The 13437-nt window shown below is 30.3% G+C and overlaps 1 protein-coding gene across 5 annotated transcripts in view; it reads left to right on the top strand.

Annotated features, from left to right (window-relative positions):
- The window catches only part of LOC118189330 (transcription factor CP2-like), an 86083-nt gene that overhangs the window by 19324 nt on the left and 53322 nt on the right, over nt 1–13437 (top strand). For all 5 annotated transcript variants that reach the window (XM_085806795.1, XM_085806796.1, XM_085806793.1 and 2 more), the window contains 4 exons: nt 4462–4685; nt 7826–7893; nt 10192–10297; nt 10424–10530. In XM_085806795.1, coding sequence (XP_085662921.1) covers nt 4462–4685; nt 7826–7893; nt 10192–10297; nt 10424–10530 — 505 coding nt within the window. The remainder of the gene's footprint in view (nt 1–4461; nt 4686–7825; nt 7894–10191; nt 10298–10423; nt 10531–13437) is intronic.

Genomic DNA, 13437 nt, shown 5'->3' with positions numbered 1-13437 from the left:
ATTACAATGCAGATAGTTTTAACAGGTTTCTGAATTTTACAATTTTTTTGTGAAATTTTTCCCCTGAATATATTTTTTCCCCATTTACCTACATTAAAACATCTTTAACAAATTTGTGTAATTTTCTGATATTGTACTAGCCTATCTTTCTTTACAAAGTCAACTTTAATGTTGCTTTAATTACATTTTAATTGTACTTCCTCATTTTAATGTTAAACTTACTGAGTATTTTAAAATCAAATACTTATCTTGGCAAACTTCCTATGCCTGCAATTCTTACTAATTCAAGCAACAGATGTCTTTATATTGTGTGTTTTTTTAACTAGCAGAAGTTATTAACCAGATATTTGGCCCTTTTCAGAAATAAGGGAATAAAATCTAAATTTAGAATCACATTTTTATCTTAACTTGCAGAGCATTTGATAGCAATTCATAATAAATTGTACCAATTGTATCTTTATTTATTTAATAACCTTGAATAGCCATAACTGAAGAAGGATCTTCTTTGTGGATTCCCAGTTTAAGCAAGAAATGTAATGTACACTGTGGGGGGGGGAATGTACAGTTCTATATGTTTCGTTCTACTGGGCCTATTGATGAAATTCAAATTGCGTTTTTCATGTCCCGAAATCGCGACTTAGCATATGTATTAGATTTATATATAGCATTGCTCTAATATAGGTATTGTGACACAAAAACATACCTTTTAAAAAATTACATGTCAATTTTTTTCCGTATTTCGATTCTACAAATTATGCCAAACTGCCAAGTTTTGTAAAAATTGAAGGAGTAGTTTTTTAAAAAATTAGCTCTAAAAATTTTAGCTCATCAATGTTAATTGAATTTGATATATATATATATTATCTTTTTTTTTTTTTTTTTTTTTTATTAAACTTACTTGATTCCTTCTTCCAGAATTTGAAATTTAGGCTTAATCAAAATATAATTCATACATTTTTATGATTTATTTTTAAAATTTGTATTTAAAAATATTTTTTATAAATTTTTCAAAAACATTTTTGTATTATAACCTATAAAAGTTTTAATATCATCTTACTATAGTAGTAAGTAGATGTATTTCTAGTCACACCTGCAAAAATTTGATTTTTTTATTCAAAATTTCCTTAGATATATGTGAATTTACATTGTGGCACATTTTGAAATTTGGCATATTTGTTAAAAATATAATAATGCCAAATCTGGTTTTACACAGTCTGTTAAAATGATTTGAAAGTATGAACGTTGACATTTCTTACACTCATGTACAATGAAGAAAAGGAAAGGAAAATAGGTTGTTATAAATTAAGAAGTTTGCCAAGTGAATTACTTTTAGGGTAAACTGAAAAAAAAATGTTGCAAGATAAATTTTTAAATTTCTCCATAAATTCCTCACAAAAATCACAAAATTTAATATCTAGGCATAACTTGACTTGTAGAATCGAAATATGGGGAAAAAATTGGTGTGTTATTTGAGAAGTGTCAAAATACCTACATGCTATATATAAATCTAATATATATCCTAAGTCCAAGACATGAAAAACTAAAAACACAATTTGAATTTTGTCAATCGGCCCAGAATGGGAAATATGAAACTGTACCCCCCTTTTTTTTTTGCGAAGTGTACCTGAACCTTCTTCATACTGTCTTGAGAATTTAAGCAGTACTCCTCTCATACAAATGCTTTATTAAAGATTTTGTTGTATTTTCAGAAAGGAGAGAAAGTTTTATATTTATTATGATTTTACATGATTAATTTTATTTCTTTCTTTAGGGACAAGAATTACTTTAATATGGAGCTTTTAGTCATGACTCTAAAATTTTTTTTAAAACTAATATTAATACATAAAAGAGTTATTTTAACTTAGTAGCTACTATTATCTGTTAAAAATAAAAATTTCTTGCCAGTTATGAGACCTCATATGTTTAATTTATCATAAAAGTGTATCATCAATTGCAAATCATAAAAGTTTAACACAATGAATTATTTAAAAAATATTTTATCTATATTTTTTTAATAACATTTTGTTGCAGCTTTTTATATCATTATTGTAATAAATAGAATATGTTTTTAATTTGCGCATAATGCTATGGTCTGCATCAAAAAAAATTTAGTGGTCATACTAAAGGTTTGTAATAATATGTATATTGTAATAATCTGTATTATTTCTTTTCTTTATTCGGTGCTATAAATAATAGTATACTTCTTAATATTTAGCTTCTTATTTATAATATTTCATGTTTTAAAAACTTCTGAAATTTCCAAAATTAAATACTTTTAAATTGAGGTTTAATTTTAAACAGTAAAGATTTAATTTATCATTTTGTATTATAATTATGTCAAATGTGAAACTGCTTTTCTATTTTTGGTTTTATTTTCAGTTATTTAATTGTAAATTTCCTTCTGAGATGTTAAACTGCGATAAAAATATTCAGAATGTCAAGGTTATTATTTTGTATTGTTATGTATTTATTTAAGTCAAAGTTTTAATTTGACAACTGTGCAGTAAAACACTACAGTAATTTTTGCATGATAATAATACATTTTTTAAGAGGAAAAGAAAATCTAGTTCATGTAATTTTTGTAGCCTATGTTAGATAAAGTACTAGTAACAGCTTCTTATAGTGCAAAGATACCTAATATTATGCTTTCTTAATGTCACAGAAATAATAATCAGAAATGCTTTTTACATGTGATTTTCTGCATTTAAACATTGTATTAAATTGAAGGCATTAACTATTTTAAATATACTTTTTTTATAAAATTTTTTGTAAAATATTTTTATTTTTAATAATACTGTTTATTTATCATATATACTTTGCTGGATAGTTGCTAGGGATGGATCTCAAATTGCAGTGCAGCATAAAATCAAGCAGGGTTGGAAGCTAAGCAGGATACTGTAGAAAAATGTAAAGAAATGTGTAGAATTCAAAATGTTAAACTGCATATGAACAAAACAAAATGTTGTTGGTATGGAATATGTCCACTGTGGAATGTGATGCAACTTTCCGCATATTGTGTCATGGTTACATAAAATTATCCAGCTGTTATTAAGGCAATCAATCCCACTCCTCTGTCAGTGCACAAATGAAGTGTTCTTATTCACTGGAGATATTTTTGACCAGTAAGTCATTATCCCCAAAGCATCTGAAACATTTTCAGTAGGATTTAGATTAGGACAACATGCTGCCATACAAGGTGTGGAATATTCTAGCTTCTGACAATTCTCAGTGGCAAGTGTTCAATGACATTGGTGTGTTTTCATTCATGAAAAGAAATTTATCATTAAAAGTATCACAAAAAAGACAAACATGATACAGTAGAACTTCTTCAATATATCGTTGGCCAGTTTTTCCCAGTTGAAACCATGTGTAGGGGCATGTGGCCATTGATCATGATGCCAGCTCGTACCATAATACTGCATCTTGGATATCAATCCCTTTCTTGGATATTTTCTGGATAATAAGTAATATCACTCATGTCAGATCATGTGATGTCTACAATACAATTATAGACTGAACCTATTCTTACCTGAGAATAATATGCATGCCCAGTCCTGTTCAGGCCAGTTACAATGATCATGACATCATTACAAGTGGGCAGTATTGTGCTGTTTAAATAATGGAGCACACACAATAGGCCTGTGGTCATATAGTTCCACTTCTCTCAAACATCTGGCTGTAGTTTCTTTGGAACATTTGCTGTCCTGTGGCAGCAAGAAACTCAGTTCTACCTGCTGAGCTGTGGCATGCCAGTTTCTTTTTGCTGATAGGGATAGGTACCTGGCTCTTGCAGTGTCTTACATCTAACATGACTTCATTTGCATTTCTGGACTGTCTGTTCTAGTTGTTTTAAATCTTTCCATAGCCATGAAACAATGTTGAAGGCTATGTTGAACTCTCTGGTATATATGGTATTTTTCATCCTTCATCGCGCTTTTAATTAATACAGTCATGCGTAAAATCATCTAAATGATGTTGAGAAGACATACTGAAACTTTCAAGATTGTCAATGAAATCTTTCCTGTAAAACTTTCACTTGGTACAACTGACAGCACTTTTAAAAAATCAAATCTTTTATCAGTGCTATCACATGATGAACAGGTGAGAAAATGAAAATTTGCACATGCTTATTTTTTCTTATTCTATCCTGTGCTTTTTCACATTTTGCTTCCTTTCATTTTGTGGTTGCTATAGTTGTTTGTTCTTAGTTGATAATGTTGTTCATTCCTAGTGTTTGCCCAACTGTGTATTCATACATAGGAAAATTCAAGTACTGTTTATTTTTTCTCCATTTAACCTAAATTTTCTACAGTTTTGTGATTGCTATGGCTGATAGTGTTGTTCATCCTTAGTGATTGTTCAGCAGTGTATTTATACATGGTTAAGTTCAGGTACTGTTTATTTTTCCTTTTTGTAATTTTTTTAAAAAATTATTTATTTATATGAAAAATCTGTCTTCAGTGACGAGGCCAGTCTAACTGATGCACTTGCTATTGAAGGAAATTCTTATCCTAATATCATCAGTGCACCTACACTTAGTCGCTCATTGTCACAGTGTAGCTTACAGCCAGGATTTACTATGAAAGAACCTCATTTTGTGAAATCTGATTTCCAGTATGTTCTTGCTGCAGCTACAGCATTGGGTACGAAAGTTGGGGAAGAAACTTTAACTTATTTAAATCAAGGTATCTATTTTTTTATTAACTGAAGAAGTTTTCCAACAAATCTTTGTTTAACCCTCTGAGCGGCCAGGGTTTTCGCTAAAAAAACACAAATTTCCTAAAACTACTATGAGAACAAATTATGTTTTTGGTTTTAATGTAAAAACTCTCCTGGTATTACATACCAGGAGATATCACAAAAAATATTCTAAGCCGTATATATACGGCCTTGCTGCTTATAGGGTTAAAGAAAGACATGTAAACTGAAACATTAAGTGAATAATATTAGAAATAGATTTATAAGAGTTTTGGTCTCATGGAAAAATGCTTTGCTTTCTACTTTTTTACACGCCCACCAGCGGCCGAGTGGTAAAGTCGCTGAACACTGGTTGTTCGGTCCGAGGTTCGAATCCCGCAAACGGGCTGGCTGCATGGGTGTTTTCATGGTTTTCCCCATGTGTAATGTGTATACGAGCCAGTTTCCCTTAGAAAGTCCTCCACGAAGGCATCCCTCCCCTTAGGCAGATAGCCCTAGTGTGCTTTGCCATAATTAAATACACCAACACCACTACTTTTTTACACACATAACATTTTACAGAGAGGAAGATATTGTCATTTTTTAAAATTAAATTGCATCTTAACTTTAAAATGAGCTTTTTTTTTTTTTTTTTTCAAGAAAAGTTATTACCATAATAAACAATGTTAAACTTTTCAATAAAATTTTTAAATATATAAAAAGTGCAGTCAAGTTATTACTTCATTGGTTTTCTTAATGTTAAACTTTTCAATAAAATTTTTAAATATATAAAAAGTGCAGTCAAGTTATTACTTCATTGGTTTTCTTAGAATGAATAATTATTGCAAGATTAGCCATTTAAAATGAGCAGATTTATAGTCTGTAATAATATTGTTACGTCATTTTCTTCCTTCACGTTCATACGGAGTTTGTAGATTTGGAGTGAATAACGACGACACTTGATGATGATGAAGTATCAATGCACACTTTATTGGCCAGTATTATTCAAAACAGCTCCAATAACATGTTTACACAGTTAACTCCAATAACATGTTTTACAGTTGTCGAAAAACTACAATAAACACGCTGACGCAATCAGTGACACAGCCTTCACACTATCAGACTATAACAGTGGAGACAGCTTCATGGCAAAGCACCAGAGTACAGCTCCTGACTCTGCTCGGTTGCTGTCAGAACTCTATGTACTCTCGAAACTCTCCACGCTACAACTCACGATGCATTCAACAATACACAAGAGTACAGCTCTCAACTCAGCACACTCTAAGACAAAACTCGACGATGCGTTAACTCGCAATACAATAAAAGACTCTCGATGCACTCGACGACCAACTTGGCGCTAGACTTCGAGACACTTGCTCAGTGACTGACTATCAACTCGTTAGACGAGGCACTAACTGACTCTCTGCGTACCAGCAGGGTTTATATATCTTTGGGCTTGTGTTCACGAACATTCTGGTTTAAACCAGTAAGAATTCGTTCCAGAAGGTTCTCCATCTCTCCATGGCATATTGCCAAATTTGTCACCAATGTGCGATTGTTGCCAAATGTGACAACCCTGCCTTCCCTTGCTATTTTATGGCAACCCTAAACCTGACTTGCGAGGAAGCTATCATACCGCGCCTGGACATTTGGTAACAATATGACTATAAATAATAATATTTTTATATTAAATATGCATTTAAAGAAAGATAAATTTTATTGTTGGTATATCTACTGTAAACTGTATTTATATTATGTGGTGATATTTTAGTATTGTGTTCAGTTTTTATATTCTAATCATTTCTGCTTCTGCAGTTATGTTTTCTAAAAGTATTTGGGTTATTCATGCTTTTACCTGAGTAAATAGTTTCCAAAGCCTTATTTTTATAAATTTTTTATCAATATAGAATATGACAGAGGTAAAGTTAAAAAAGCAAATCTGAATTATGTACAATTTAAAACAAGATTGCGTATACAAAATTCAGTAATTTTAATTTTAAATGCACAACACTGACTTTTAACTTTTATTGTTTCTTTTTAACAATATCTTTATGCATTTTACGTTGCATACATTTTTCATATAGATTTATGGGTACTCTCTATTAAACTATTACTGCTTGATGCTTTTATTACTTTTGTGCATTTCTTAGGTGCCAGTTTGATTCTACTTCTTTCTTGGCATTAATTATCTTTAGCCATGACACATGTAACTTATGTTTTTCATGTAAATAAGTGCTTCCTTTTTTCATGATTTTGGATTTGCCAAGACATTAAAGGTGGTTATCCTGTTACATCAGGAAATTCTTCGTGAAGAAAAATTGTGTTCAAATCAAAGTTTGCTTCAGATGAATCACAGCAAAACAGTTGATTGTGCATGAGAAAAGTATGGGCCAATTTCCTTGCAATTTCATCCTAAGATTAAAACCAATGGTATGCTGCAAAATTGGTAAAGTTTATTCACATAAAGAAAAATAACATATGCCATGTTTCTCTCCCCATAATGGGTTTTTGGAGGATTTTTTTATGAAATTAGAAAATGTTTTCTTGCTGCTATTCCTGATCATTCCATTTTGTTTAGTATCAAACAAGAGGCATGAGGAAAAACATAAGATAAAATATGCCAATATGGTGACTGAAATACATGATCTGACTGGAAAAGCAATGCTTTAGGTGTAATTTTTATTAATATGACCAAAATGTAAAAGATTTATTAGCTTGTAAGATGAAAAGGATAACTTTTTTTAGAGTTATAAGCTTTTAAATCACTGGAAAAGAATTTTATCTTTGTGAAATTATAAAGGATTTTAAGGGATATTTGAAGCCAAGATCTGCATAATAGGATTGTTTGTACCTTTTTTGGCAGAAAATGCTGTTCTGTTTGTTATATTTAAATATGTTATGGCTCCACAAAATTTTTAAAATTTCATAAAATATACTTAGAGGTTTTAAATAGAAATGCCAGCATATCTTTGTTGTAATAGGTTTTTAAAAATTCTTATAAGTAGGCTAGCCCTGTGAAATGCAACTCAAATTTCTATTTCTTCCATACAATTTTTTAAAATTAAAAAAGAGTGCAGTTTTTTTAAAATTTTAAATGGAAATAAATGTATGCAGATTATTGTTATAATAAAATTTAATTTTTTAATAGGTCAGCCATATGAGATACGACTCAAGAAACTGCATGGCATTTCTGAAATGAAAGGCAAACTCCTTAAAGTAAGTTTAATGAGTAATGTAATAAATAACAGGATTCGTTTTAATTTTAATGTAAATTTTTGCAACAATTTTGTTATTACAATGTTCTATTATAAATTATGTAAGGTAATACTGATTTGAATGTATAGTGATGGCATGGTAATTCAAAAAATAATTTCAATAGATAGGCCCATTTGTGTAGGGGGCATAAAAAAGAAAATGGATATAAATAAAACTTTAGCTAGTATCATAGGTGCAATGTAACTCCATAGGTGCATAAAAGAAGAAATCAGTCTTTCCTTTTAAAATGCATGTAGCACTTTATTGAAGTCAGCTGTATACTTTTGTAACAGAATTATGTATTTTTGTAGAATTGTGCTATGCTGCTTTTCTATGATATGTTGTAGATGGTCATGTAATGTCAAAGTAAACAAATAATAAATAATAAGAAGAATGAGAAACTAACGCTTGAAATATACCATTTAAAATGGTATGCATTGTGATAACGCAGATTTTGGGTAATTAAGGTACTATTAAAACTTTCCACAAAGAAACTGCATTTCAGTTAGAATTAACTCTTTGAAATCCACACCTTTCGCTAACTTGTGTCCTCAAAATACTGAAACGCCCGAAATAGTTTTCCAGTTTCACAGCAATTTCCTCCCCTCCCCGTTCATTAACGCAGAAAATAGGTGTGAAGGTTTCCAGTGACATCCTTTGTACTTTCTAACAAAGATTCCATTAGCCTTGACCCCGTTCTTTATAAAACTATTCTGAAAGTCAGACCAACAAGCCTTTCTGGCTTTGTTATGATCACGACTGAGATTTTGTTTATTTCCGTTATTTTTATAGAAAGGACTAAATTGTTTAAAAATAAATATAATTCTTAAATTTTTAAACTGTTCTTTTATTGCTGTTTAAAGCTTAAAAGCACACTGTACCACAAAAGAATAACAATGAAATGTCACGATCAACCAAAAGATAAGAAATTTCTCAGGACAAGCTGTCTGCAGTAAACTGATACAATGCATTTGGGGAACTGAACCTGCTACTACATGTCTTAGGGGAGGGAAGAAAACAAGATTACAATCTCGGCCGTTTTCGGGCAGTTCTGGTTATTTCAATGTAGGGCAGTGTGGTGTGGATTGGATGCGAAGGAGTTAATGGTACTTCCTTAAGCTTCCTAAATCAGCTCCCAAGATTGAATTGATGACCAGTCAAGATATCTTGCCATTGCTATGTGTTACATCTTAGTTAATTAGCAATTAAATTTTAGGCGCCGATATAATAAAGAAGTACCGAATAAAGTGTAATAATTAAGTAAAAATTGAGACTAAGTAAATTGCTCATCTAGATTTAAATTACATTGCAAAGTTATTTGCAGAGACATTAGGTTATTTTTTGGAAGCAGGCAAGATGAAAAAATAACAGCGCCTTAGCCGGGAATTGAACCACGGACCTCTCAATTACACGCTGAGCATGCAGACCACTACACCGCAAAGGCTCGCTAAGAAGGCGGGAGAAATACCTTATATATTTAAAGTTAATAGAAGTGCTTTTGATAATAAATGGTCTAATACATATGACATAATCTGTAAAGCTAATGATAATACATGCAATTTTATGTTTTGCAAAGAGGATTTCATACATAATTTTATCCATTACTACAGAAACTGATTCTTCTGCATGTAATTTATATAAAAATTATGTGGAATGTTTATTTAATACTTAATATTAACTTTAATTAATTAAGTACATCCAGTTCTTTTATTTATTCATTTGGCTTTGCATCCACTTTTTTACTGAACAAAGTTTTCACCTTTAATTTGTAGACATTTACAGTTTTATCATTTTTTTAATTACCATATTTGACGGCATATAAGACGCACTTTTTTTCTTAAATTTGGTCTAAAAAAAGTTACCTGTATCTTATCTTCCTAAATTTGGTCTCAAAAAAGTTACCTGCGTCTTATCTTATCTTCCTAAATTTGGTCTCAAAAAAGTTACCTGCAAAGGACACAGGTTAACTTTTAGTACTGAATGCTATTTTTAGCCCGGATAAAGATCTAGACACACATAAATTTTTCTACATCTACATGTGTGTGGCCTTCTAAATAAGGGTGCGTCTTATATGCCAGTGCGTCTTATATGCCGTCAAATACGGTACTTAAAAATTCACTGCATATTTTTTGTTTTATAAACAGGAAAATAACAGCTTGTTGCATGTATTTATTTTGGTTTATGTTTGATTTTGCACGCACAGTTCTTTTAGCCCCCTTATTTTTTTTTAACATGTTTGCATATTTATCATAATTATAGAGTGTTTTGCATGTTGGTTTCCAAGAACGTAGGCTCCAGTTCCGAGAAAAATTGGAAATTTTTGCATGGCAGAGCCAAAGGCCTTCAGAACGAATTTTAGATATTGGTAAAACTATTTATTTACTGAAGTAATTTTTGATTTATCTATATAAATATAATTATTCTGGCTAGTAACTAATAATAGTTAATTGAAATCACTATTATAATTTATTATGCCTTTCTTAATTTTTAGATCTTTCATTATCATATGGTATATTTGATGTAATTCCTGATTCAAAGAACATAAATTGTTGTGAATTTATGTGGGATCCTACCAGGGAAGCCTCTGTGTTTCTAAAGGTATTTAAATAGTTTTATAATTAAATTATGGTTAAACAATAATCTATTTTAAAAATCTTGCATATGGTATAGCATTACGATAAGGTAAAAAGTTAAGTAAAGAAGGGAATGAGAAGTTGTTTTTAAACCTTGAAACAAATAGCAATTCTCATATCTTTCATATTTGCTTAACTGCTCTCCTTATGTAATAGTAGAACTGAATTGAATCTTAAAACTAATGTTCTTTTCTCATAAATCTTGTAATATAAAACATCCTGTTGATTGACATCTGCAACAACAACAAGGGGAGAAAAGGAAAGAAACTTTAAATTAATAGTTTCAACTAAATTATAAAGGTATTCATGTGTTTAGCCACTTGGAGGAGTGAGAATAGTGTTTCATGTCTGGTAATTCTTCGGGAGGCATGATCAAAGTTTGACACAAGTACATACAATTTATCTATGAGATACTAAACTATTTTTTTATTTAATTAAGTACTAAAAGTCATTGAAAAATAATGTATGTGTAGAAAATATTGACAGATTATTATCTTATATCATATGCCATTTAATACATTTATACCTTTAAATATATCATTTTAATACCAGTATAATTTAAAATGTGAAATAAAAAAAATTTGAAGTATCCACATTCAGAATTACAATTTATATGTAAAATTTTATTTGATATAATAAAACTTACATAAATTCATCAGAGCATTTTAACATTATTGTACTCATTAGTCTTCAAATTGCATCATTTGTCTTGATTTATAGTCAAATTACTGTAAATCCTATCAAAATGACCACTTCTGTAAGATACTTACTACAGTCAAAAGTCGTTAATCCGGACTCGTCGGGACTTCGGCGATTCCGGATTATCGATTTTTCCGGATTATAGATCATCAGTTTAAATCTGGTAAGATGGCATGCAGAAATTAAAAAATTAAAAATATGAAACCGTAATTTATGAAATAAAGAACAATTATGATCTAAAGGGTATCAAAATTTACAAAAAGAAAAAGCTTAATATTTATTAATTTACTTTATTAAACATTTCCTTCAATGTAAGTTGCTTCGTTTCATGTGATAATACTTTCTCTTTAATTCTATTAAACAGACATAATTTCTTGTTTAGTTACAAAGTTCCAAGTTGTTTAGTTACAAAGTTGTTCAAGTCCTATAATTGCTGTGTTGAGAATACGGACTAATTTGTCAATCGAAATGTTTTCGTTTTCAATAACCTCTGGGTCACTTTCTTCACTATCCGAAACGAATTATAATGACGAGGAACTTGATTTAAATCATATCAAAGACGGAGTATATGGAGACGAAATACTACACTTAGTACCGAATTATAAACCAAATAAAATAAAAACATCTGCTCTGAAGATAAGGATAGTGCTGACAGATCAACTTCCAATCCGCAGCGTGAAATTGATAAACAGATTTCGGATTTCAAAACATACTTTCGCTTTGTAGATACAAATTACATATTAGTAAATATATATCAGAAATTCTATTTGACATAATCTTTCTAATCTATCATAATCTAATAATGACGTTTCTGCCCCCCCCCCTCTGCCGCAGAGCAGCGTGAAATTGATAAACAGATTTCGGATTTCAAAACATACTTTCGCTTTGTAGTAAATATATATCGGAAATTCTATTTGACATAATCGAAAGTTCAAGCTTACTTTTATAAAATTGCTCTAACAGTCTGCAAAAAATAATAAGCCGGATCCAATTCGAAGATTAAGGAACAACGCAATCTGCAACATTAACTGAATTAGATAACTTTAGCTTAGCGTATAACCCCGTTACACATTAAATGCGCATGCGCACAAACATATTCGCAGCTGTAAGGGTCTTATGCGCTCTCGTAAACGCCTGTGCACATGCGTGAACGCGACGCATGCGCAGAAAGTTTGTAGCTTTGAGGTCCGGATGATAGATCATTCCGGATTATGGGTGTCCGAATTAACGACTCTTGACTGTACTGATGAAATTAGGAATATAATATGTAAAAATTACATTAAATAGTTTAGAGCATTTTAAAGAAATGCTGCAGTTATGCATGGGAAAGTGCATTTTACAATTAACATTTTGTTGATAATTTCATGAGTTTGAAGACAAATGTTTTGTGCAACATTTTGCAACTATGTTTTGTTTTCTGTTAAATAACTTCATATCTTTTTCCTTTAAAGAAGCTATTTTCTTTAATTTCTGAGCCTTTACTACCACACAAACTCTATATCAGTTGTTTGTCTTTTACAGTTTTTTCAACAATGTGCATTATCTTTCTGAATAAATTTACATCTGTTAAAATTAAATTAAATTAAATTAAAAAGGATGCAGAGGAAGAGAAAAGGATATCAGTCAAAAAGATAATTCTGCGTATAATTTTATCTTTTCCAAGTATGTCTGAAACATGACCCAATAGTTTTCTTCTTGTTATTATTTTATTCCTGCTAGCTATGAAATTATTTGTTAATTAATCCCTGCTGAAAAAATATTCCCCCTCCCCTTCTGTATAGAATTCCTTGTCAAAATTATATTCATGTGTTTTAAATCCGTTTTGTTCTGAATACAAATGACATTGCCTTTCCTCTGTGTATTAACTTTTATCAATGTCAGTTTGATCTCTAAAACTATTACCATTATGTTTGTAATTATCAGTAAAATGTATTTCATGTGTTTTATTTAACACATGATGACAAGTTTTAAGATTCAATTCAATTAAATCAAATTTACCTTTAGAAGAAATCATTCTTAAGATCCTAGATAGCAAGATTCTGAAAACTTAACATGATTAAACATGGCATATTTGACAAATAAGCAACAATGAAATAAAAAGAAAAAGAAATTGAAAACAAAACAACAGTTATTATACTATAAATTAAAAAGATGTTTTCAGATTAAATTTCAT

The sequence above is a fragment of the Stegodyphus dumicola genome, chromosome 12 (assembly GCF_044657685.1).
Source record: "Stegodyphus dumicola isolate Sdum_Otavi_A_Nest chromosome 12, ASM4465768v1".
Taxonomy (NCBI): domain Eukaryota; kingdom Metazoa; phylum Arthropoda; class Arachnida; order Araneae; family Eresidae; genus Stegodyphus; species Stegodyphus dumicola.
Note: the sequence above shows the minus strand (reverse complement) of the source record. Positions and strands in the feature narration are given on the sequence as shown.